The following is a 27,144-nucleotide window of genomic DNA, read 5'->3' on the forward strand; positions in this document are numbered from 1 at the left end:
CAACAACCTACAGTAAATTACCATCTGCTTTTTACCCGTTTTTCTACCAAAAGATTACCACATAATAAATAGATGTAAAATAAAAAAAAGTTACAAGAGGGTCAAGCAGGCAATTTCTGATTGTTTTTTTCAGATTGCAAAAATTTACCACAGCAGTATAACAATGCTCCTTTATCACATCCATACTTCCAGTGGATTAGATGACAATTCCTGGTAAATCCTTAAAGGGAGTCTATCATCATCAGTAAATTGGTTAGAAAACTAAACACAGTAACTTGTAGGGGTGATTCTACAGTTTCCAAATATTACTCGGTTATTCAGCCTTGGAGCCCAGATTTTTTTATGAAAATTCTGAGCTCCGGACTCTGCTCTAGATTTGTGGGCATAGTACTTTCCCCAAATTTGCATATGAATAAAATTGCTCTCAATAGCTATTAAAGGTGTAATACCTGATGCTGTACTAATAACTACTAATTAAATAACAAAATATACCAAAGAGGAGATTGATGTAATGGTGAAGCCAATCGGTGTTATTTAGCGTATAAACTGAAAACTGCTACCCTTTATACATCTCCGACAAAGTGATTTCTAACAAAGCCACAAAAATGTGCAAATCTAAGGTTAGGAAAATCCAGGGAAACACTGAGTCATGTACATATAGTACTGAGTAAGACTTAAGACCATGATATTAAACCTTTAATATAAAAATCACATGTTCTGACGGGGAAAGAGTAAGTGAGTAAAATACATACTGTACCTTCACAGTGTAGTTAAAGTGCTTTGCAGATTGCATGAATCGATGAAAGCCATCTGTTTCTTGTGTCGCAACACTAAGCACCAATAATTTGTCTAAAAATAAACAAAAAAAAGTTTAAATTAAAAGACATTAAAAATCACAATGAACAGAACAACAAATATACATAAACTGTTTTAAGGACGGACAGAAATATGGTTTATACCATTAATAAATAGCAATTTATGATATATGGTAATGGAAAAGTGATTTAACCAGCACATTCTGCAGAAAAAAAATCAAAGCAAAACATCCCACCCCACATCACCAGTAAAGAAAATGCAGAAAAAGCACAGAGGAGAATACTTTAAAAGCCTTTAGGATTTTGGCAAATAGACCTTGTTATTCTCTAATGGAAGCTCAATATAAGAACAAGATGATCTTACAATATTTGTAATTTTTTCCTTTTTTTTTTTTTTTATGGGAACACTGGCTTATAAAGAACACATTTTTTGGGTTATCACTTTAAACAAATGTGCACTTCTTCAATTGCTATGGTAACTCAATAGGGACCTAGTTCTAAATCCAACCAATGACATGGAATTTATAAGTTCTCTCCATTTTGGCATGGCTATTGTTGGTTACTCCAATTTCTTTCCAAAATGTTAAAAAAATAAATCAATAAAAAATAAAAATGACTAAGCAGCTTCCTATGAAATGGATTTCCAGATGTGAGCAACAAAAATATATTGTGCAATATACTCTTAGTATAAATTGATATACAGTACCTAATATATGCATTTAATTTTAAGCATGTTAATGAACAGGGAATCCGTCCCCACAGAGGTGCATTGTGGGACTCCATGTACGTGCAGTGCATACAGGGAGTTTGAGCCATAAATAGGTTTTTTTGTTTTGAACCACACTAACCAAAATCGGAGCGTAAGGAGAAGTCAAATAATGATCAAACCCCTGGTTATTTTCTTGCCATGAATGGAGTATTTGGATAGTACACATTATTTTTTCAGTCTAGTCAGCTTTACATCAGTGGTTACATTCATACAAGTGAGAGAAAGACCAGAAGCCGGCTCTTAACAAGAGACATATAAACACTACCTTGTGTATGAAAGTGGTGTGAGGCTGAAATGAGAGTTCTCTCACATGTCAGAGTTTTTGCTACTATTTTCGCACAACTGCAGCAAAACAATCTGGTTTTGTAAAATTCACAGCAAATACTGTGACATGAGTGCAGCCTGCAAATAAACCATTAAGGTGCCAATAGACTTAAAGGTGTTTTCCGCACTTTCAAGATTAATAACCTTATCCTTCATCTGTTTGAAGAGACCACAGTATAAGACCGGCAGTCTCTTCACTGAAAACCAAGCACAACACCGAATATTGGACAGTAGCACTTGAATGAGACTGAGTGCAACAATATGACCAATGGACAGGACACTACATTGCCTGTGAATAGGACGTTGTCACTACAAACAACTCATCGATCCCTGCCAATCTTTGACTAAAGACCAATTCAATTCAAAAGGAAATATAATCAAATGCTATAAATCCATAAAACGCCTTTAAGAGACAAACCTGAACATTTTCACAGGACTGTCAAGCTGTCAAATGTGTATGGGGACATGTGAACTCTTCCCAACAGATGTCAACATTCCTGATCCCTTGTTTTCATGATAGACAAGTCACCACCAGAGGTATCTGGAAGCAGCTTACTCCCATCTCTCTTTTGAGCTTAGATCAGAGAATACACATATGGAAAATTGGGAACAAAAACAGAAAAAAAAAAAAAAAAACACACACACCCTTTGGATTCACTCCTGGTTTCCATAAAACTCATGTGTGAATCCTTTCACAAAAGGTTATCCCTCTACGGTAAACCATATATCCTAAACAGATACATTACTTTTACGCTATTGAAGTTTTTCCTAAGTTCATTTATTTTGCAGTCTCTTACTCAGTCCCCTACAACACACATCACTGCTAAATAACATTTCACACTTCACATTGTAAACATGGCCAAGTTATCCACAAACATTGGCAGAGGGATTGGCATGCAAGCCAAATTTCTCATTCTATCGCAGCAAGAATCCTAAGATACCGATTGTATTTGATCATAAGCCCACCAGAAGTTGCCTACAGTTTATCTGGAATACTTCCTGGAAATTGAGGGTTCCATGTGGATTCTTAGGAATACAGTCAGCATTTTGTGGACTACATGTTGGAAGTTTACACTCTATGAGTTCATACACAACAAGATTAACCATAGATGAACATTTAAATGGTTATAGTGCCTTCTTCAATATTAGTGCACCATGACAGGTGTCAATTTTGTATAACTGAGGCACACTATAAGCAGCTTTGACTAAACAGAACTTACAAAATTCTACAGGTCTACTAGTTACAGATTTATAGTAATTCAGAATTATATCATCAAGTCATTCCATTACATAAATGTATGAATACAGACAAGTTTGTGTGACTGCACCGATACCTAAAATCTATACTGCAAAACCCACATCTCTAAAAATGCACAATAAATCTGTAATAGGTTAATGTATGAATGTTGAGCACTTTCCTTAAAGAATGATCCATAAATTATTGCAAAACAGACACTTACAGGATTTTCAGAAGACTATAAAACAGCATTCAGGATTTCAGAGCCATCTCTTAATCCTAAATTATAGAGTTACCATACCAAGGAGTAGGTAAAAAATATGCAAATCTAGTCTCCAGGATGTAATTAGAACAGTGCACTCTGAATGCCGCCCTCTAGAGGGCAGCATCCTTAACATCATGCATGACTCAATTAAAAAGTCTACTATCATGTTGCGGATTTAATTGCCAAATTAGTATTTCTATTCCAAAAGGAACAGATTCCCAGCTATGGACAGCGCTGTTTCGGCCTATTGGGCCTCCTCAGCATAGCGCAGGGATACTGATTTGGCAGAGTGAGAGACTATAGACCAGGGTCAGGAGATAATCCCCTGACCCTGTACCAAGGAGTGGAAAGCAGATTGCACTAAGACAAGAACATGTGTTGTACATCAACATATACTGCATATTATAAGCTTTAAAATGTAGAAATTAAGGCTTGAAAAAATATCAGATATGGACAAATGTGTACATTCTGCAAACTTGTCATTACTTGAGGCTGGAACATTGAGATGAACAGTAATTGCATCATCACACTTTGTTCTCTTGTGGAACTGTGAAAGAACATATTCATCACCAATTTATGCACGACCATAGTCCCAAGACTACAAGTGACATTAAGATCTGTAACTAATTTTTTCCAGTGGTGCAGTTATTATTGACCTAAAAGTACCTTTGGACATTTTATTCATAATTTTACTAATGTGATCATTTTTGTCAAGATTTATGCAAAAAATTTGCCCTCCACAAGAAAAACACACATTTTTATCTAACCAATGACTAAAAATCCAAGCATATCAATAACATTTAAAGAAGTTGTCCACCATTTCAATATGTATGGCCTAGTCTCAGGATAGGCCACCGATATTAGATTTGCAAAGGTCCTTGTTGTCGGCCTTATCCTACAAAGTATAGCAATGGCTTAGGCACTACAGTTACAAGTTACACAGCAAGTAACCAGTGTGGCTCCCCACACAATATCAGAAGCATCTGACCTGGAGGGGTCACAGCTGTCCATCTTCCTCAGAACTATTATTCATGGCCTATTGTAAGGAAAGGCCATCAATATTGCAAAGGTGAAGAGCCCCTTTAAGTGACAAAACTGTAAAAGAGGACATGACCCTAAGAGGGTGTAACCTGGCCTAAGGAACATCAATCACTCCATACCAGGCATTTTTATGAAGCAACACCTTTTTTTTTTTTTTTTTTTAATGTAGATTGTGAGCCCCCACATAGAACTCACAATGTACATTTTTTCCCTATCAGTATGTCTTTGGAATATGGGATGGAAATCCATGCAAACACGGGGAGAACATACAAACTCCTTGCAGATGGTTTTCTGCCCTTGGCGGGATTTGAACACCAGGACTCCAGCGCTGCAGGGCTGCAGTGCTAACCACTGAGCCACCGTGTGGCCCCTTATGAAGCAACACCTTGACAATTCATTACCTTAGTGACTCAAAGAATGTTGTTTGCATATATCGCACACCTACTTCACAGCTAATGCATTACATAGTACAGTATATATTATGTAGTATACACTAGAGTGCAGTGAAACACTTTAGGGGAGTAAAATCTACTTTAGGTCTTGATCAATGAAGAAAAAAAAAATCCCACCACAATCCATTTACTTCATTATCTCCACAAAATTAATTGGCTACTCAAACTCCTTGTAGGTGTACTGGGGCAAAGCTGTCAAGTGTGGTGCAAGTCCTCACCAGACATGACCGCTGAGGCAAATAAGCAGTCTGAATGGCCTAAGGAAAGATACCGAGACATTACAGGTGACATGTGAGCAACTTCGGCCACGTGTAGGCCTCAGCAGTCACATGCAGCGAAGACTTACTCCAGGACAAGAACCTGGCTCGGACACAGGAGGTTTGGGGACAGGAGTGTATGCCCCCCACCCCCCAACCACCTTCCTAGTAGAAATATGTAATGCCTGGAAAACCCCCTTAGGATAAACACAAGCTAATACTCTACAAGTAGCTATTACATTTATTTTACTTTTTATATTTTTAGTACCATGGAAATAATTTACCAGATGATCATCTTGGAACAAAAAAAAAAAAAAAAAAAAAAAAAAGAATTGGCCAGCATCTTAAAAAAATGAAATGTTCATTTGAAATAAGTCAACACTTCCAATCCTTTATTAACTTCTTAGTAAGTATGTCAAACCACAATACACTGGCCCTGGCACACAGAGAATCCTGATATGTACCAAATATAAAAGTCAGCGTTAAGTTATTTCTGATCCACATTTCATCCAAAATGTCAGAAGCGTCTACTGAAACAGAAAGGAAAGTTACAAGAACCACAAACACAAAATAAGACTCCAAACGGCAGGGCCATTTGCAGCAATGTATGGTGGGCATACATCTGCATAGCTTAAAGTAGCTACATTGGGTTCTTTATGTACTGTACCATATGAGAATGCTTCTAGAGAAGAATACCTCAATGCATGATGGTGTATGTCATGATTAGATTTCCTTCTACATTATACCAAGAAGAATTGCTTTTTATAATCTAGTCTTTAGGGAGGGGACGGGGAGGAGGAGAGGGCTACTGAAAAACGGCTATGTGAGAGCTGGATAAGGACTATGTACAGTATACAGACTATGTACTGTGTAAGCATAAGGAGGAAGAGAGCAGCTCAATAAGTGGAGATGGAAACATATTTTCTTGATATATTGCAATTTTTTTTTAAATATTCACCTGTGCTATTTATTTATGAAAAGTGGTTTTAGAATCAGATGTCCATTTTAAGAATATCAAATTATTTTTTTTTTTTAAAGCAGGATTTGTGATAGTTCTATGCAATAAAAGTCGTCCATTACTGTCCTGTGGTTTTTTTTTTTGTTCATGAACATTTAGGTCATCGTTCCGGGAGGTCTCATGTGGAAAAGATAATTACATTTTCATTGCTGCTGGTTTTGGAACCGAATAACAGGTCTCATAAAGAATAAAAGCTTTCTGGCGAGCCAGTCATCCACTGAGGTGCTATTATTGGATATATTATATAATTTACTTCCAAGAGCCAAGGGAGTGAGCGAAAAAAAGGCAGAAGCTGCCACCATGTTGGTAGAAAGTTCCGCTTTGGCATTACAATCTGTGCTTATGGTCTGTGATGTAATAACTTCTACCTGAGATGCAACTATGCGGTTTATGTGGCTATGGTAGATATTGGGGCCTATTCTGAAAACTTTAAATGTGATCTTCATACTAAGACACATATATTTGACAAAAGGTGCAAACTTTCAAAAAAGCCACAAATAATATTTGTAAAATATATACAGTACGTCCCACTGAAAAGGGGGAAAACACTAAGCTAATATTAAATAATTTCTCCTAGTGAGCTTGACCATATAAAAGGAGTGTAGTAATATTTTTGATCCTAGCTAAATCCTGTATGTAATATAGGAATATAATAATATTAATAGTAAATAGTAATGATTGTTAAAATCCAGCTTTTACTCTAGCTACAATATTTGGCTATGTATCACCAGAAATTACATTATCTTATCAATATATAGTTATGGATCTATATATAAAATCACCAGAAATAAACAAACTGCAGGTTTGCAGAGCACCTCTGGGAGAAAAGGCACTACCAGAACGACTTCCTCAGTTACAAAGAGGCAGTTCTCGCACTTAAGAACACACACACCTCCGCAAAGCAGATCTACTTCACCACACTCAAATCTGCACTCTCTCACAATTCCAAACAGTTATTCACCACCTTCAACTCCCTCCTCCATCCTCCTTTGCCCCCTCTGACATCACTTATCTCAGCCGATGACTTTGCCTCTTACTTCAAAGCTAAAAATCGACACCATCAGAGACAGTCTCACCCTACTCCCCCGACAACCCCTCTACCCAACTACTTGCTGCTCCTCATCCCTGACCTGTTTCTCCACCATCACTGATGAAAAACCCTCTTCCCTAATCTCTAAATCCCACCTCACCTCCTGTGCACTTGACCCAATCCAGTCACATCTCATCCCCAAACTCACTGAAGTCATTAGTCCTGCCCTAACCCATCTCTTCAATCTATCCCTAGCCAATGGATCCTTCCCCTCTGCCTTCAAACACACCACAGTCACACCTATACTTAACAAACCATCCCTTGACCTGTCCTCTCCAGCATACTATCATCCCATCTCACTGCTCCCATACGCCTCAAAACTGCTTGAGCAGCACATCCACTCCGAACTCTCCTATCTCTCGTCCAACCTGCTCTTTGACAGACTACAGTCAGGCTTCAGACCCTGGCACTCCACTGAAACTACCCTAAGAAAAGTCACTAATGATCTGCTAACCGCCAAGGCCAAGCACCATTACTCTGTCCTCCTCCTCCTCCTCGACCTCTCCTCTGCCTTTGATACAGTCGACCACTCTCTCCTGTTAGAAATTCTCTCATCCCTTGGTATCCCAGACCTGGCCCATTCCTGGATCTCCTCATACCTCACCGACTGCACATTCAGTGTCTCCCATTCGCACACCACCTCCTCACCACGCCCTCTCTCTGTAGGTGTCCCCCAAGGCTCCGTCCTAGGACCCCTCCTGTTCTCCTTCTACACCTTTGGCCTGGGCCAACTCATAGAATCTCATGGTTTCCAGTACCATTGCTATGTTGATGACACCCAAATATACATCCCTGTACCAGACATTACCTCTCTGCTGGCCAGAATTCCAGCTTGTTTAACGGCTGTAGCCTCCTTCCTCTCCTCCCGCTTTCTCAAACACAATATGGAGAAAACTGAGTTCATCATCTTCGTCCCACCCTGTATGGCCCCTCCACTTGACCCATCTATCAAAGTCAACGGAACCACACTTACCCCTGTACCACATGCCCGATGCCTTGGAGTAACACTGGACCCCGACCTATCCTTCAAGTCACACGTTCAAACCCTCAGCACTTCCTGCCGCCTCCAACTCAAGAACATCCACCGAATCCGCTCCTTCCTCACCCCTGAAACGACTATGTTGCTCGTCCAGGCCCTCATAATCTCCTGCCTAGATTACTGCAACACCCTTCTCCATGGACTCCCAGCTAACACCCTCGCCCCCTCCAGTCCACCTTAAACTGCGCTGCTTGCTTAATTCACCTCTCCTCCCGATCTTCATCAGTTGCTCCCCTCTGCCAGTCCCTCCACTGGCTACCCATAACCCAGCGAATTGAGTTCAAGCTACTAACTCTAACATACAAAGCCATCCACAACCTGTCCCCTTCATATATCTCCAACCTAATCTCCCGCTACCTGCCCACACATAACCTCAGATCCTCCAATGACCTCCTATTCCGCTCTGCTCTTATCCGCTCCTCACACAACCATCTCCAAGATTTCTACCATGCATCCCCCATACTCTGGAACTCCTCACCAAGAAATTGTAACTAATTACTGAAGTAAGTATTATAAGAGTCCATTCACACGGAGGAATCTGGCACTGATTCTGGCGGGTAATCCGCATCAGAATCAGCACTGGGGGGGGGGGGGAAGTAGCGAGGACAGGAGTATTCATATAGCTGGGGTAGATGAGGGAAAGGTTACTCACCCAAGTACAACCTAAACATCTAGACACTGTACTGTCAACTCCTAACCTCAAAGCCATGGTCTTAGCAACGCGTGACTCCATCTGGAACCTGGCCATATAACTAAAAAGGCCCATGAAAACCTTGCCTAGGACAGTAGTAGTCACACCAAATTAAAAATCCCATTAATAATCACAACCAATCTTTCCCCTACTGTATTTAAGTTTGTCAGGGGATAGCAGACAACAAAGCCAAATATACTATTGTACGTATCAATGCCTGCTGCTGACACATAAATTGTCTGAAATTTTATCTACAACAATCCAGGGCCTACTTACCGGAACGGGTCCATTTTATGACCATGGACTGTCTCATATCCCTTTTTACTTTAGTTTGATTAAAACTGTCCTAGGCAGGGTTTTCTAGATCTTTGTAGTTACAAGGTCAGGTTTCATCTAGGGTCATAGCCACGAGGTTAAGATTTGAGAGTAGAGTGTGCTCGAGTGAGTAACCTTTCTTTTACCTATATCTACTATAGTTATCTGAATACTTCTGTCCTCACAACTTCTCCCTGGATGTTGCTGTTCATAGGATCATCATATTATCCTCACCGTTGCCAGTGGGGATACGGTAAGACACTGTGGTTTCCTTTTATCTTTTAGTCTGTGGTTTGGTTGAAAACATGCTCATTGGCATGGTTATTGTTCTTATTTTTAGGGGAAGAGGATTTTTTTTCTCCTTATTAAAAGTTATGTTTTAATATTGGCTCACCCTTCGAAATACCATTAATGATTCAGGTGTACGTATTTGTATTTTTACCCCAGTATTCATTCATTCTATCTATCTATCTATCTATCTATCTATCTATCTATCTATCTATCTATCTATCTATCTATCTATCTATCTGATTGATTATACCTGACATCCAGGATAATCTCTTAATATTTTAAGTGCACTTTGCACCAGTAGAGAACTCAAGACTGGCATAAGAAATGCAGGTCTTAATAAATTTTCTCCATAGTTACACAAGGTTGAATAAACACACTGCCCCTCAAGTTCAACCTTTATTATAACAAGTGTTGATCCAGAAAATCCTCTACAATTTAAAACGGAAATTACACCATATTAGGGGAAGAATTCCATTCTGACTCGAAACCTGGCAATCAGAAAATATTGTGAGAATACACAGTAGTTACAACCCTCAATTTTATTTATTTTATTTTATTTTTATTAGAACAAAATCCAGCTCTGAGATGGTTTTTGCCCTTACTACCTCATAGGGAAGGGCATTCCATTGTTTTATTACTCTTAGTGGTAAAGAACCTACAAAGTGTTTTTTATCCTATACACTCCTTCATACCACTACTGCCACCGCACCACCATCTGAACAGCTTATACCTTCACCTTCTGTATCTATCCCTCTTGGACTGTAAACCCTTGCGGGCAGGGCCCTCTATCCCACTGTGCCAGTTGGTCACTGTTAGTATTGTATTTGTTTTGTATATTTTATGTACCATATGTAACCCTTAAATGTGAAGCACCATGGAATTAATATAATAATGTACAGCAACATTGTATTAATATAGTAATGTATAGCACCATGGAATTAATAGAATGATGTAAAGCACCATGGAATTAATGGTGCACTATAAATATAATTATTATTCTACAAGCTAAACTCAGCTGCATTCAATATTTTAGCAGGTAATTTTTAGATTTGTGGGAAGCCGATCCAAAAAGGAGAGCACCAAGGGCGTCCAGCAGTAATTCCCTTTGGCTGGGCAAGAATGAAGAAATCATTTTCAATAAAGCGCAGTTTGTATTTAGGAAAATAGTAGGTCAATGCATTTTATATTCACTATAGCTGCCAAGAAGGAATACAATGGGATCATGAAACATAAAAATTTGTGACTTTTTGAAAACTGATGCAAATGAAAAAGTAAATGTTTTAAAAGACAAAAAGTACACACACTGTATTTTACACGCCTTTACGCACATCCCTTCATCTTCAGAAATAAAACGAATCTATCACCCCCAGCCAGCTGCTACCCCATTCTTTCCCTTTTCTTTCCACATCTACTGCTTTATAGGGATGTGTTACATAGCACTGTAGATATACTGTATACAAGCAAAGGAGGGGGATAAGCGTACTTAGCTGCCTTCTCTTTCACCCAGAACTACTAGTAATGACATCATTGTTCTTATGGCCGGTATTTTAAGAGATTTTTTAGAATAACAAAAATAAAAAATTTCTTTTTAATTTCTTTAATGTAACAGGAAATTAGTCAATTTGTCATATGTTATTAATTCCCATTATGTCTTGGATCTTGCGGTTGGCTGCGTAAGCAGATCCACATGAGACTTAACATGTATTAAATAGCTATGTGGCATGTCCCATTTGAAAAAATATGTTCAGTTGAATGTGTTCTTGTCAACCCATAGGACATTTGGGAATAAGAGGGCACTTTTGTTCTCAGTGACACAGAGGAGTCCGCTATGTAGTGAAATGTCACGATTTCACATTACAGGCAAAGTTGTGTTTAAAAGGAGAACTAACTTCTTTCCAACTCAACAAGATAAAGCGACTATTATAGAGAAACCGCAACACTTCTAACAAAAACATATCACAATATTTCACTTAAACACCGATTCTGACAAGTAAAACTTTTCAAACTGTGAAAGGCTACATTTCCTCTAAGTTTTTCTTTAGAACCCAGCAAGGATAGCAAAACTAATTTGTAGGTTAATTTTTACAGTAACCAGTATCACTCTCTGGGATCAGTAATGGGAGTAGAAATGAAATTATTCAAATTGCAGGGATTGGTGGACTAAACCATTACTTGTAGTAAAACGCTTTAATCCTACCACACCTGTATACTGAGCAATAACATGCGTTTGTCACCCTGGGAAGACTCTACATTGGAAGCCTGTATTCCTTCATAAAATAACACTTGTAAAAGTAAAAAAAAAAAAAAAAAATTAGGCAGAATATTTTTTTACTTTATCAAGTTTACAGATGTTGTATGAGATTAGGGAAACATGGCAGCTATCAATCAAGAACAGGGTAACTCAGGGCTGTTTGTTCATGGCCTTGTTGGTTAAACCTCCACCAATCATCAAAACAGAGTTTACTTGTGCCCGTGTTTTAATAGTTGGTGCACTATTCTGCTCTTTGACACTACTGAAGGCGTATCTCTGTTAAGCCGATTGTACACGACTGTGTGCTAACCAGCTGCTGTGAATGAACGGCACAGGCAGCGAACAGGGGGATACATGTAGGTCATGCCATGATTCCGCAACCACTTTCATTCAATGAATAGGTGCCACAAAGGCAGTGGCACAAAATCAGACAGGAGCTTGTTTGTTTTCCCAATAAATGTGTACGTTTCCACCAGTTACTCTGTTTTTTTCCTACACGTTACATTACTTGTCTGGATAAAAAGAATGGAGTTAACCACCTTATTTTACAGGACTCAAAGCAGATTCAGAGGCCAAATCTATAGTGTATATTAGCTACAAATGTATCCTAGTCTATATGTGTGTTTGTACGCTTAAGAACTATTACTGTGGGCCCCATTAGCAATAGGGATTGTTGTGTAAGCAACAAGAAATATACTCATATTCCAGAATATTTCCTCAAATCATTAGATACTTATTATAAGGAAAATGTTTGGTTTTGTACCATGTTAGTCAGTGGGTAGGAAATATAAAAAAAATAAAAAAAAACCTTGCAAGGCTTCAGTAGGCGATACCTTTTTTAATGGCCAACTCATAACAATGACAGAATATATCGTTTCGAAGCTTCTAGGCTTCTTCTTCAGATATATCTCTAGATACTTATTAGTTAATATGAAATGTAGATAGTGAGCCCCAGTCGCGCAGGGACAGATGCGCATGTACACTACTGCGGAATATGCTGGTGTCATATAAATGAACACACAAACAAGATACAGTCATTGCTTCCTCAATCATTCTTATGTAGTGAGAGAAAAGAGAACCAGCTTTTGCTTTCAGACAAGATCCACATGTACTGTACAACAAAACTGCCCTTTGCACCTCTGCTGCAAAAGTGAAAAGATCCTCAAGGCCTCCTAAAGACATAAACCCATCAATCACATTTCACCTCCCATGTCGTGATTTACAGAATACAGCTGTTTAACCAGCACCATATCCAAACAGGAAACAGAACAAAAGCCACGAGGAGTAAAAGGCCAGCACTATATATAGAGAGATGGGAACCAGCTACTATGGCCAGTATATTCAGCTTAAACTGTTTAGATTATGTAATACCCATGATCGGATAAGCCCTCCATATTTTCTATAAAATGCCGCATTCTTCGGTATATCTACAATGCCATAATACTCATGTTTATTTCTGAAATTAATAGACAAAGACAAACTATATCAACACACTTGATGGTACAATGGGTCTCATACTTATCCAATGATATGAAAACATACTTGCAGAAAGTTTGCCTTCTTATGCATCTGGCTCTATTCTGTGTGTGGGCTTCATGGATTTAGGAAATTAGATGCAAACTTCAAGGCGGCAAGGAATGGTAGATTTTTTTGGTAATTCTGAAAGGACAGTAGGTGTAACTCGTGCGCAAAGCAGAAGAGTTTACACCTTAGTAGTGACCTCAGAGGATCATATATTGTCTGTAAACACAAACCGTTTCAGAAGCAGGAGAGGGAAAAGCTTGTGGGTCAGACTTTGCTTTGTCTATCATCAAGAACTGGTGGCAACCAAGTAGACAATATTGTTACTCCAGGTCTCACTTAAAGCATAGATTAGTTTTCATTTAACCCTGTAAAGTCGGTTTAGTTAGATTAAAGTACTTGCAATAGCCAAGTTAGAGAACAATGCATAAGTGGGTAATAAACTGAAATGAAGGCTCCCAATAGCATTGCACCATGCTTATGAAAGCTATGTAGATGTATTTTGTACTGGATTATGCTTGTCATACACAGACAGAAGTCAGCTAAGCCATGTATGGGGACATCCTGACTTCCCCTGGTGACAGCTGATGGCAAAAACTAGGATCACACAGTTAAAATAAAGCCATTTCCAGAGGAGCTTGGCAGTGGTTTTCTTCCCTTTTCAATGGCCATAGCTATATCTTTGGGGACATAGCCATTGACTGCATTTTAAAGTGTATGGACCGCCTTATGCAGTCAATGACCCCGTCTGCACGGTTTTCCAATCTGGAGTGCTTAAAGAGGACCTTTCATATCCTCGGGCATACACTGTTTTATATACCACTAGAAAGCAGACAATGAGCTGAATTCAGTACTTGGTTGGCTTTCCCATTATGTGCCCCGGTGGAAGAGAAATCGGTGCATTTACAGATAGCTCTTCACTGTCAGAAGGGCACTCCTGACAGTATAACTCGGAACTCTCCTCCTGACAGTACTGTGAGTAGCACTACACTGTGAGAGGGTGTTTCTTATCGCCCAGCGTTGACACTGAGGAACACCCCCCCACCCCACCCCCCCAGGACTAGTCAACGGACGTGTACTGTCAAGGGCGCTCCTCAGCATCATTGCTGATAAGGAACACCCTCTCACAGTATAGAGCTACACAGACTACTGTCAGGAGGAGTGTTCCGAGTTAGACTGTCAGGAACACCCTTCTGAGAGTGAAGAGCTATCGGTAAATGCACCGACATCTCTTCCACCTGGGCACATGACGAGAAGACAGACAGTGCACTGAATTCAGTGCACTGTTGGCTTTCTAGCGGTATATAAAACTGCATGTGCCCAAGGACATGAAAGGTCCTCTTTAAGACACCAATACTGATTAGTCGTCAGAGAACTAGTATGTGGCACCAAGCAAGACTTTACATAAAAGGCTTTAGTAATGTAGAAGTTTACTACGTAGGATTCCATAGAAATTCTACTTTATTATACATTTAGTTATTCTCTACAACAAGCCTCTGGCTCCCCACAACATTTTTCACAACTGTACATATTGCAGGTTTCATTTTTAAGTGCTGCATAGTAGGTCTATTGCCAAGTTCTTAGGCTAAAAATGCCAAGGATATTGCATACAGTATGGGGGAGGAAAACAAGTAGCTACTCTTCCCTTTTCATGGTGGGGTGAAGTAACAAGGACCAGAGAAGTAAAGCAGCCCCGCTTTGGTCAAATTATTTATTATCCATTAAAGTGTGGCGTGTTTATCATGTAAGTCTGAAAAGTAAGGCAACAGATTTTGCATACCTCCCAAGTTTTGAAGAACCAAAAGAGGGACAAAATGAGCGGCGCGCTTAGCGCGCCGCGGCAAATTTAGCCCCACTCACTTTTGTGTTGACTCCGCCCACTCGTTAATTTTTCATGTGCCCGCACACAGTATAATCCTCCTACAGTCACCCGTAAATTATATGTCCCCCCCTCTATCTCTCCCCCAGTTTCATATACACCCTTCATCTGCCCCCAGTTTCATGTCCCTCTTCCATCTCTGCCCCCAGATTCATGTCCCATATCTCTGCCCCCAGATTCATGTCCCTCCATCTCTGCCCCCAGATTCATGTCCCTCCATCTCTGCCCCCAGATTCATGTCCCTCCATCTCTGCCCCCAGATTCATGTCCTCTCCATCTCTGCCCCCAGATTCATGTCCTCTCCATCTCTGCCCCCAGATTCATGTCCCTCCATCTCTGCCCCCAGATTCATGTCCCACATCTCTGCCCCCAGATTCATGTCCCTCCATCTCTGCCCCCAGATTCATGTCCCTCCATCTCTGCCCCCAAATTCATGTCCTCTCCATCTCTGCCCCCAAATTCATGTCCTCTCCATCTCTGCCCCCAGATTCATGTCCCCCATCTCTGCCCCAATGTCATGCCGTCCTCTCCTTCATCTGCCCCCAGATTCACGTTCCACCTCCACATTAAACTTACCTTCTCCTCCGCTCCCTCGCCGCCTCTCTCGCTGACACATGCGGCTGAAGGAAGGAGCTGACACAGGTCAGCTCCTCGCTTCGCCGCTGCCCGCCTCTCTCCCTGACACACGCGGCTGAAGCTGCTCGCGTGCTCGCTTCGCCGCTGCGTCTCTCTCTCTCTCTCTCTCGCTGACACATGCGGCTGAAGCGAGGAGCTGACCTGTGTCAGTTCCTCGCTTCGCTGCTGCCGCCGGCTCCTGGCTTGTACATCGCGTCTACAAGCCAGGAGCCGGCGGCAGCAGCGAAGCGAGGAGCTGAAACAGGTCAGCTCCTCGCTTCAGCCGCATGTGTCAGCGAGAGAGAGAGAGAGAGACGCAGAGGCGAAGCGAGCACGCGAGCAGCTTCAGCCGCGTGTGTCAGGGAGAGAGGCGGGCAGCGGCGAAGCTAGGAGCTGACCTGTGTCAGCTCCTTCCTTCAGCCGCATGTGTGTTCAACTCAGATCTGCGTCCTCTGGACGCAGATCTGAGTTGAAATCGGGACATACCTCCCTCCAACCGGGACCGCGGGACATGTCACCCAAATCGGGACTGTCCCGCGGAAATCGGGACGGTTGGGAGGTATGGATTTTGTATCCATGGAGACCTTGCAATAAGTTCTGTAATAAGTGGAAATTCATCCTATATCATGGTGACTGCAACCATAGACTGCACAGATTCTGGGAACGTTCAGCGTTTCTGACCTCCACAAGACCACATTGGTCCTCATGCTGAGTAAGCAGTGTGAATCAGCTCTTGGCTTCAGCTCATTGTACTCTCGGGAGAGATATCAGCTATATATTTTTGCTACATTCAGCACATCTTAAATTGAAGATGTACAAGTATAAAAGAATTAAACCCTTATAAGTGAACAAAAATTCCTGGAAGAATAAACCAGATCTTACCAACTTTAGTCACAAATAATTAGTTTGCGCTGTGTTGTACAACCACACTTGCAATATTCTCTCCATAGCTACTTGATATATTGTTATTATAAAGAAACTTCTGATCAAGAATTAAAGAGAACCTTTCACCACTTGGGACACAGGCAGTTTTATATACCGCTTGAAAGCCATCAGTGCGCTGAATTCAGTGCACTGACCGCTTTTACGATCTGTGCCACCGCTGAAGAGCTATCGGTGCTGGTACCATAGCTCTTCACAGTCAGAAGGGTATATCCTACAGTGTTGTACTGTGAGAGCAGTGAGGAATGCCCCCCTCCCCTCCTGATAGTGATCGTCCATAGAAGAGTACTGGGGGGGTGTTCCTCATAGCTCTCAACAGTACAGCGCTACAGGAGCTGCTGTGAGGAAGAGTGTTCCTGACTGTCAGAAATACCCTTCTGACGGTGAAGAGTAGAGATGAGCGAACACTAAAATGTTCGAGGTTCGATTCGAACAGCCGCTCACTGTTCGAGTGTTCGAATGGGTTTCGAACCCCATTATAGTCTATGGGGAACATAAACTCGTTAAGGGGGAAACCCAAATTCGTGTCTGGAGGGTCACCAAGTCCACTATGACACCCCAGGAAATGATACCAACACCCTGGAATGACACTGGGACAGCAGGGGAAGCATGTCTGGGGGCATAAAAGTCACTTTATTTCATGGAAATCCCTGTCAGTTTGCGATTTTCGCGAGCTAACTTTTCCCCATAGAAATGCATTGGCCAGTGCTGATTGGCCAGAGTACGGAACTCGACCAATCAGCGCTGGCTCTGCTGGAGGAGGCGGAGTCTAAGATCGCTCCACACCAGTCTCCATTCAGGTCCGACCTTAGACTCCGCCTCCTCCGGCAGAGCCAGCGCTGATTGGCCGAAGGCTGGCCAATGCATTCCTATGCGAATGCAGAGACTTAGCAGTGCTGAATCAGTTTTGCTCAACTACACATCTGATGCACACTCGGCACTGCTACATCAGATGTAGCAATCTGATGTAGCAGAGCCGAGGGTGCACTAGAACCCCTGTGCAAACTCAGTTCACGCTAATAGAATGCATTGGCCAGCGCTGATTGGCCAATGCATTCTATTAGCCCGATGAAGTAGAGCTGAATGTGTGTGCTAAGCACACACATTCAGCACTGCTTCATCACGCCAATACAATGCATTAGCCAGTGCTGATGTAGGAGAGCCGAGGGTGCACTTGAACCCTTGTGCACCCTCGGCTCTGATGTAGCACACTCTGTTTCATCAAGCTAATAGAATGCATTGGCCAGCGCTGATTGGCCAGAGTACGGAATTCGGCCAATCAGCGCTGGCTCTGCTGGAGGAGGTGGAGTCTAAGATCGCTCCACACCAGTCTCCATTCAGGTCCGACCTTAGACTCCGCCTCCTCCAGCAGAGCCAGCGCTGATTGGCCGAATTCCGTACTCTGGCCAATCGGCGCTGGCCAATGCATTCTATTAGCTTGATGAAACAGAGTGTGCTACATCAGAGCCGAGGGTGCACAAGGGTTCAAGTGCACCCTCGGCTCTCCTACATCAGAGCCGAGGGTGCGCTTGAACCCTTGTGCAGCCTCGGCTCTGCTACATCAGAGCCGAGGGTGCGCTTGAACCCTTGTGCACACTCTGCTTCATCAAGCTAATAGAATGCATTGGCCAGAGTACGGAATTCGGCCAATCAGCGCTGGCCAATGCATCCCTATGGGAAAAAGTTTATCTCACAAAAATCATAATTACACACCCGATAGAGCCCCAAAAAGTTATTTTTAATAACATTCCCCCCTAAATAAAGGTTATCCCTAGCTATCCCTGCCTGTACAGCTATCCCTGTCTCATAGTCACAAAGTTCACATTCTCATATGACCCGGATTTGAAATCCACTATTCGTCTAAAATGGAGGTCACCTGATTTCGGCAGCCAATGACTTTTTCCAATTTTTTTCAATGCCCCCGGTGTCGTAGTTCCTGTCGAACACCGCGTGGTAAAGTGCGCCAAAATTCGATTCCCCTCCCACCTTCCCTGGCGCCTTTTTTGCACCAACAACAGCGCAGGGGAGGTGGGAGGGGAATCGAATTTTGGCGCACTTTACCACGCGGTGTTCGATTCGATTCGAACATGGCGAACACCCTGATATCCGATCGAACATGTGTTCGATAGAACACTGTTCGCTCATCTCTAGTGAAGAGCTATGGTACCGGCACGGATAGCTCTTCACCAGGGGCACAGATCGTGAAAGCCAACAGTGCACGATATATAATACCGCATGTGCTCCAAGTGGTGAAAGGTCCTCTTTAAGGGAAAATTAAAGCAATGGCAGCCATACTGAAGGACACCCAGCTTACACTCAAACATAATTGGATTTCTTGTTTCCACAACCTGAAAGATGGGGTCAGAGTGTTAGCTTAAACTGGAGTTCGTACATCCCTATCAATAACATAATATTAACCGAGCCGATAGGTTTTTCTGGGGTTTTTTTTTAGGAATGATAGCAAATAGACAGTGACATACAAGGGGGGGGGGGGTTCTTTACTGTAAGAGCTGCAAGTCTATGGGAATCTCACCCTAGGAACTCATTGTGAATCCATCAAAAGAGCTTGAAAAGTGAACCTGGATATCTTTCCTAAGGATACACTATTAGGCAACATGTGCCGTCCGTCATTAACAGGACGGATGGCACATGGATGACATCAATATTCTGTTGTGCCTCCATTCACTAAGGTCAGTGAACACTGGACACAAAACAGGCAGGAATAAGACCTGTCCTAAGCTTTGCCCCAGGCTCACAGCCCCATACATGGGAATGAAAAAAAAACAAAAACAAAAAAAAAAACAGGCATTTGTATAGAGCCATAAAAATGAATGGGTCAGTGTGCCAGTTGTGATAAACAGGGCTAGCACATTGGGCAATGGTTGTGTGCATGAGGCCTTAGTGTATTTTTCAGAAAACGCTTTAAACTCATCATTTTCCTTCAGGGTTTTAGCATATAAATTCCCAAGATTCTGTCACTAATATTTCTTATGTGCAAGAAAAAAAAAGACAAAAAGTACACTCAGTGTGCCAGATAACCATGCGTGACAATTGTAACCTTATTAGCAATGACCTACTAGACGTTTATGGAAGTCCTTAAGCGGCTGCCATCTGAAAACATCTGGAGAAAACTATAAGAATCTTCTGTGGATTAGAATGGGAATCAGTGGCTGATATAGGGATTTATTTTCCAGAGTAAGTATAACCAAACTGAAATAAATATTTAGCTGAACTGTTGTCTTCTTCCTACCCTGCCGCCAAGCATAACACACATCACAGCTTCCAGTTGATCTTGTTACCAGATGACTGTCGTATATTTGTGGCTAACACAAATTGTTCTTTCATTATGTAAACTAGGACTATAACAAGCAACTCGGTGATTACTGGAAATAACCAACTCATCCAGACAAGCCCTCATGACAGAGGAACATTACAGCTCGCTCCAAAGCTCATGCCCAAGGAAACTTTACTGACAGCTGATGCACTCAAATGAGAGCTTATTTTAAGCCCGACAGATCCATCCGTTATAAGCCAAGCAGGAATGTGTTTTACTGCTTGTTTTAGCACTCTATATAACATAGAAATGAATGGGGGAGAGAGAATTACAAGGTGTAATTATTATGATGTGGAGACCACTTGTAAAGTTTGGTCAGGATAAGAGAGTATACGAGAAGGCCACAAGGACTCGGGACGAGAACCTCAGACCTTACTTGATCCTTCATACAGTGGAAAGTAATCTGTAGGTTTATCTTCTAAGTTACTATGAAAAAATTTATTAAACAATATACTGAAGTATTAATCTATAAAATGAAAAACAGACATAATCAGTAAGGGGATTAAAGAGTGTACTCTCTGTTCAGGGTGTACAGAATGAGAGTCTTGGAACGTGATGCTCCAAAAAGACCAATGCATAAAGAACTAACAAATGTGGACAAAAGGTACACAAGTATTTGTTCAACTGGGTTGCCTAACAAAGACCTGCTTGTTTGACCAATTAGGATAAATTGACGTAACTCAAGACCAACCCCGATGAGCCAGATTTTAGGAGCATCATCCATTCTGTTTTCATTAACAGCAAGGACTAAGAATTATGCCCCAGATAAGAATATTTACGCTTCAATTCTAAAAAGCAATGCAGTAATATGTGAGAGCAGCCATGAAATGGAGTATATGGGACATCCATATGGGTCATTCTGTAGGATCATCAAAGTAGTAGTAGTAGTTAGTAGCACAGGAGTCGGGATAGTATAGTTAGGTTATACCATACCACTACATCTATATCTTTCGTCTACTTCCAAAAACTCTCTTCCCACATCCCAGACTTCATATCTGCAGACGAGAAGAGGAAACTCTACATCCTACTGGGAGAAGAAGAGGCCACTGTGGAGATCGCTGCCCAATACGTGTCCAGCTGTCACCAAGAGGAACATGAGACCCCACAGACTGTTACACCCCAAACCACCCAGCCCACCCCACCTCCCCATATAGCGGTCACCAACTAAGAGGGAGATAAGACGCCAAGGACTGTTATACCCCGAATCAACCCCCCCCCCCCCCCCCCCCGACTCCAACACACACACACACACACACACACACACACACACACGTTACTAGCTTTGGCAATGCCAAATATCTATTCGGACGTGCCAATAAAGCCTTTTTGAATTGATCTTTCTAAGATGCATACATAATGTTATCTTCATGAATCTAAGAATACATGCAGGATTCAGAAATAAAAGGTTTTTCCTTTAGGTACCATTATTTTAGTATAGTGTACACATTTATTCACTAGAATCTCTCCCCTGGCTTTTGGGACTTTTTAATAAACGCACATTGCAGGCTCATTTATTACATGCTATATTGTATCTCTACTGCCAAGTTCTAAAATACCATAGATATTACATATAGAAAGTCAGTTGGAAAAGGTTGTGGGAGGAATGTAGGGAAGGAATAAATAAATCCCTCACTGCCTGGACAAATAGCTGAAATATGTGGTTTTAGTTACCTGGAAATAACCTCCAGCGGAAATGCACACGTGAATAGCATCTGTATGTGAATAGCATCTGTGTGTGGATACAATAAGCTGTGTATAGAAAACAACTTTTACTTAATAGGTCTGTTTGTAGAAAATAAATAAGTTTTGTCTATGTGTTAGTGCTTGTCTGTTATTGTTCAGTATTTCAGGAATAGTTGTTTGTCCACATTTGTAGTCTACGTCTTTGTAGTGGTTAGAGATTATGGTTTTATTTAGACAAGAATATAATGGAGATAGATCCCTGTTTATACTTCAACTGGACCAGGACAAAGCTTGATAAAGGTATCATTTCCTGCAGAAAGTGAATAGAAAGCATAGAATTTAGATGGCAACATGTGTCATTGGTGAAGGTAAAGGGGTAATGGTCAATAGAGAAGAGGGAATAAGATGTAGACAGGCCCAGGTATGCTAAGCCATTCTTTTATTAACATCTGCGAGGGAAATTGGGATACCAATATACACATAAGATGGCCACCTTTAGAACACTTCCATAGGCTTCCTATGCTTTATTATTTCACATTGCCTCATGTATAGACATTTTCTGTTGACACCTTAAAGGGGTGTTCTTGTTAGAAATAAAGATCAGGCAGTCAGAGAATTATGATGGGCCGCTGATTGGCCAAATATGGCACCACATGGACATAACTGCACATGCCATATCTGTTACAACAATTCCAACACAGAGACGTATATATACTGTTTTAGATCAAAGTCTAGCCCCAGAGTTCCAGAGACAGAATCTGAGCAAAAGGGCAATAGGTTCAACACAATTGTGTATAAAGTGGACTATACACAGTAATATCAGCAGGACCAGTAGGCCTTCTAATGTGATTTGGAAGAAAGTTAGGATACCCGAAAAAGGTAAAGGTTGGGGAAAGGGAAGGGTATTGAGCTTTGGATTTTGACATCCCAAGTTTTTTTGTTTTCCTAGGCAATAAGCCACTATCTGAAGTGTCTAACATTGGCATGGCAAGGTGTCATGGCAATATAGCATCATATCTTGTACAATGGCACCTACTGTATATACTTGAGGCCATTTGCTACAAACCAGACTTCATACTGTGTATTTACTGATCTGTAAAAACATAATTTGACACGGATTCTTTGGAAAACATGAGGCAAGCACTTAAGGTCTTGGATGGCATTTACCTTAAATTTAAGGATATTAAACACCATTCTTATAAGCAGACTTGGAGCATCTTCAAAACCAAATATCAAGCAGGAATGAAAGCCTACAACATTTCATCCCCTATTATATGACTACTTGGCAGTACAGTTAGAGTATATGAGGCAGATGTATGGCAATGCATTCAGCTCATCTATCTACTGGGAAATTATTATTCACTTAGCCACAGCCCACATACACAAAGGTAATAAGGCTACACAGCCTGAAAATACAGTTCTAGAGCTACAAACACGAACTACTTCCAAGTAACCAATCTGCACTAAGAATCAGAAAAAAAAGGGAGTGTGAAAGAGATAATACAGTACAACTAACTGCACAATCTGACACTCCTTACCCTTGTCAGATATCAAGCATGCTGAATGCCATGTAACATCCCTGGGAAAGGGGAAAGTCTCCAAAACTATATTGTAAAATTCTAGCCAAGCGAACCAAAAATTTGGTATAAACCTAGACTAGACAGTCTAAAGATACACCAGTTTTATCATCCAGCCTCAGCCACTGTGATAAATATGGTGTACATTCACTTTAGTAAACCTGAGCCATTGAGGCAATATGAAATATCGAAGTAATATAAAGTTACCTGTCTGAATAAAATGTCAAAGGCAGCTTTAAATTCTTCATAGCGTTTGTCCAAGAAAAATAAAATATCTGCTATATAAAAAGGTTTTTTTTATTTTAGATAAACAGGGTGGTACTTGTCCATGGACTAAGTCTAGTATTATAGCTTAGCACTATTCACATAAATGGGACTGAGCTATGGTAATAGACACGGCCCACGTGCAAGAATGGCACCATTTCTTTAATTCCTAAGATGTTAGCCAGATAGAACACAACTACTTCTTCTATGGTTATTGAGTAGTAGAAGTAGTCACTGGTATAACTTGCTGTAACCCTATCTGACATGCTAGTTCTCTGAACATAGACCTTGCAGATAAAAGGAACGTGAAAGCTGATAAGTTGTAAAACTAGAACTGTAGCCCAATATGTTTACCTAGATTTCAGAGAGAGCACTTGAGGCAGAGAAGCCAAGAAGTGCACAAGGCCAATATAAGTTATAGCTACAAAAAGAGTTCACTTGTAATTGAACTGAATTCTCCATTAGAAAGACCCTCTATGACATACAAGGAAACATCCTAACAGATCTAGAACTGTATCCCTGCACTAAAAAGATAGTTCATGCCAGGCGTCCTCTCCTCTAACAAAGCCAACACTGTATCACCGGCAGAGAGCAATGGCCAAGTCAGCTTCTTATGCATTTCCTGCAATTTACTGTGTATTTTTCCCACAAGGATCTTATTCAGAAATCAGTTTAACTATTTAAAAACATTAACAGAGAAAAATTGACTCCAATCAGGACCCAGACAGACTGAGCATTACTAGCCATGTGCTAAAGTCATCTACAGAAGCTAGCGGTATTAATATCAAATACAATTGCCTTTACTGCCCCATGCTTTACACACTGAACCGTTATAGTGTTTCAGCTTTATTTTGGAGAGGTCTATTGTGCACAGCAGCCATTAGTCAGTACAGACTAGAAGTACTTCCAACTTCCTTAAGATCACAGCAGCCAATTGTGCCCCCTAAGACCCCTGTTGTGAAAGCAAGTTACACAGCCAACTGAGTTCATTCTCTACAAAGATCTGAAGTATGCAGATCTGCCACTCATAACTTTCTCAGACTGTAGGCTGTAGACATCTACTGGGCGAGATAGGCAAATGGCGCTGCATTAACCCCTTAATTTACAGATCATTATCTAGGGCAGACCTGTATAGAGTATTACACATGAAATCATTCAAAAAATAGATTTTCCATGCAAAGACCTTTCCTGGAATGAGAGCAATGGAGATAAGAGCTTTTGTTCTCTTCCCACATTAGGAACACAGTGGCCCAACTTTACAAATAGTTCAACAGTTTGAAAATGTGGCAGATTTATCACAGTGGCTGATATTGGATGAAGAATCTAGCGTATCTCTAGATGGTCTAGTCCAGGGGTCAGCAACCTTCGACATTCCAGCTGCTGTGAAACTACAACCCCCAACATCTTCCATTCACTACCATGGGAGTTCCAAGAACAGCAGAGTAAGTATGCATGCTGGGAGTTGTAGTTTTACAACAGCTGGAGTGCAAAAGGTTGCCTACCCCTGGTTTAGTCTTTTAGTTGGCTTACTTTGAACCAGAATTTTACGACACATTTTGGAGCACGTAAGCCATGCCCCAATTTTTGAGAAGCCACATCCACGTGTCTATCAAGTCAGAAAATTTTTTCTCAAAGTAAATGCACCAAAGTGCGTCACATTTACACCAGAACATAGCCATAATCACAATATTAAATCTGGTGTTTTTCTTTAAAAAAAAAGGCATTTTTTTCATGCATTTTTCTAGTTGTTGTTGTGGCCAGATGTTACTTTAAAATCAGTCACATAATATAAAACCGAGCTATAAACAATGCATTTTGGTTTGTGGAGCTCGGTTGAATTTTTTCCACAAATGCAGAATGTGGTATGCATGGTACTTTAGTGTTTTTTTTTTTTTTCTATTTCACAATAGGTTTCTCTATAGGACTATGCATGGACAAAAAGAAAAAAAATAAAAGTGGTAAGAGAAAAAAGTCAACATCTTAAAACGCCTGAATATAAGAACGTGTGAAGGAACACTCATACTGGTTAATGTAGTCAGGTTTGGCTCTAGCCCAAACTGTATCAGTTATAAGATCCATTTCCACAGGTCATAAAATATGTTCACAGATGTAGCAGAGCCGACTTTGTCATAGCATCATGGTTTTGCAAGGTAAACCACTTTGTTACTGAGCTATAGTTATTTAGAGCACAAAAGCTAAATGGAAAATTGAAGTTCTGTCTGGAAGATATTTTAGATAGAGGTTTGCAAAAGTGGGATCACGATGACCCATCCTATTCCAATTCAGTATATGGTTGTATAATATCTACAATTACATATGTTTAACGCTATCATTTGAAGCTCCGACATGACCTAAATCTGCATTTGTCTATTGTGAATGTTAGGGCATGCAGATTATTAATAGAACGAATGATACGTCAAATATGAAAGGGTGTGTCTAACATTTTCTGAAATAGATAATCTGGTTTTAACATTGTTTATACGGTAATAGAGACAATGCCCTATGAACAGGCTGTATGTCTGAAAAACATTACTAAATGTTACATGTATAGCATTAGATGGGCTGATGGAGCGGAGGAGAATGTGTGTACGTGCAGGGGAATGTGTTGAATAAACAGCACAGTGTCTGGGACCATTAGGCTATGAATGCTCAATGAATCACTGTCTGTAACACCTTACATAGAAATCCAACAAGTCTAAGAGTCTCCTGTACAAGTACACGCTTCAGATACAACACACTGAATAAAGTCACAGAGCGTGCTGTCATTTTACTTGGGACTGGAAGTACACTTAACTCAGAACATTAATATTATACACAACCAAATCTGTCGCCAATATTTAACCATATCCTGAACATGTAGTACGTTTAGTTCCCAGTCCTTGCAATATGATTCTGCAGGCAGCTGCCCGTGATCAAAGCAACACAATGACCTTGTAAATCCGTAAGCCAGCTTGTACATAGACTTTGTGGATACAGGACTTACCTGTAGGAATGGTAGGCTGCTCTGCCTCAGTGTCACTGGCTCTGGTAAGCTGAGATAACAGAATAAGAGAACTGGATAGTAATAGCAAAAGATGCAACTGAAAAGAGCCCCCAGGCATTTTCCTCTTGTAGAGTAGCAGCAGCTGAGAGAATGACTGAAGTGTGCTGTGTAATGAGGGAAATAAGCAGCTGGAGAGGGAGCAGGGAGCTAGCTCCACCCTAGGCAATCTATGGGACCTGGCCTGGGAAAGAAGGGGGTGCTAAGTCATCATCACAGACCACCAGGCAGATCTGTGCCAGGAAGAATGCAGGATTGTGTACAAGGCAAACATCATCCTACTGAAAACGTGGGGAGGATTTACAAGCCTGATACAGATCTTGCACTCTGTTATTTGACGAGATTGCTAGAATCAGATTTTTTAATAAGCAGTGAAAAAAATCTGTGAAAATCTGATATCATATTTACGCTGATATGTGTGTTATGGTAATATT

General features: G+C 41.0%; 1 protein-coding gene across 2 annotated transcripts in view; it reads right to left on the reverse strand.

Annotated features, from left to right (window-relative positions):
* The window catches only part of PLOD2 (procollagen-lysine,2-oxoglutarate 5-dioxygenase 2), a 94,241-nt gene extending 67,427 nt beyond the window's left edge, over positions 1-26,814 (reverse strand). For both annotated transcript variants that reach the window (XM_075268847.1, XM_075268846.1), the window contains exons 1-2: positions 26,654-26,814; positions 758-849 (exon numbers count right to left, since the gene is read on the reverse strand). In XM_075268847.1, the coding sequence (XP_075124948.1) occupies positions 758-849; positions 26,654-26,771 (210 nt within the window). In that variant the 5' untranslated portion in view covers positions 26,772-26,814. The remainder of the gene's footprint in view (positions 1-757; positions 850-26,653) is intronic.
* Between the last annotated feature and the right edge of the window lie 330 nt (positions 26,815-27,144).

The sequence above is a fragment of the Leptodactylus fuscus genome, chromosome 3 (genome assembly GCF_031893055.1).
Source record: "Leptodactylus fuscus isolate aLepFus1 chromosome 3, aLepFus1.hap2, whole genome shotgun sequence".
Lineage (NCBI taxonomy): Eukaryota > Metazoa > Chordata > Amphibia > Anura > Leptodactylidae > Leptodactylus > Leptodactylus fuscus.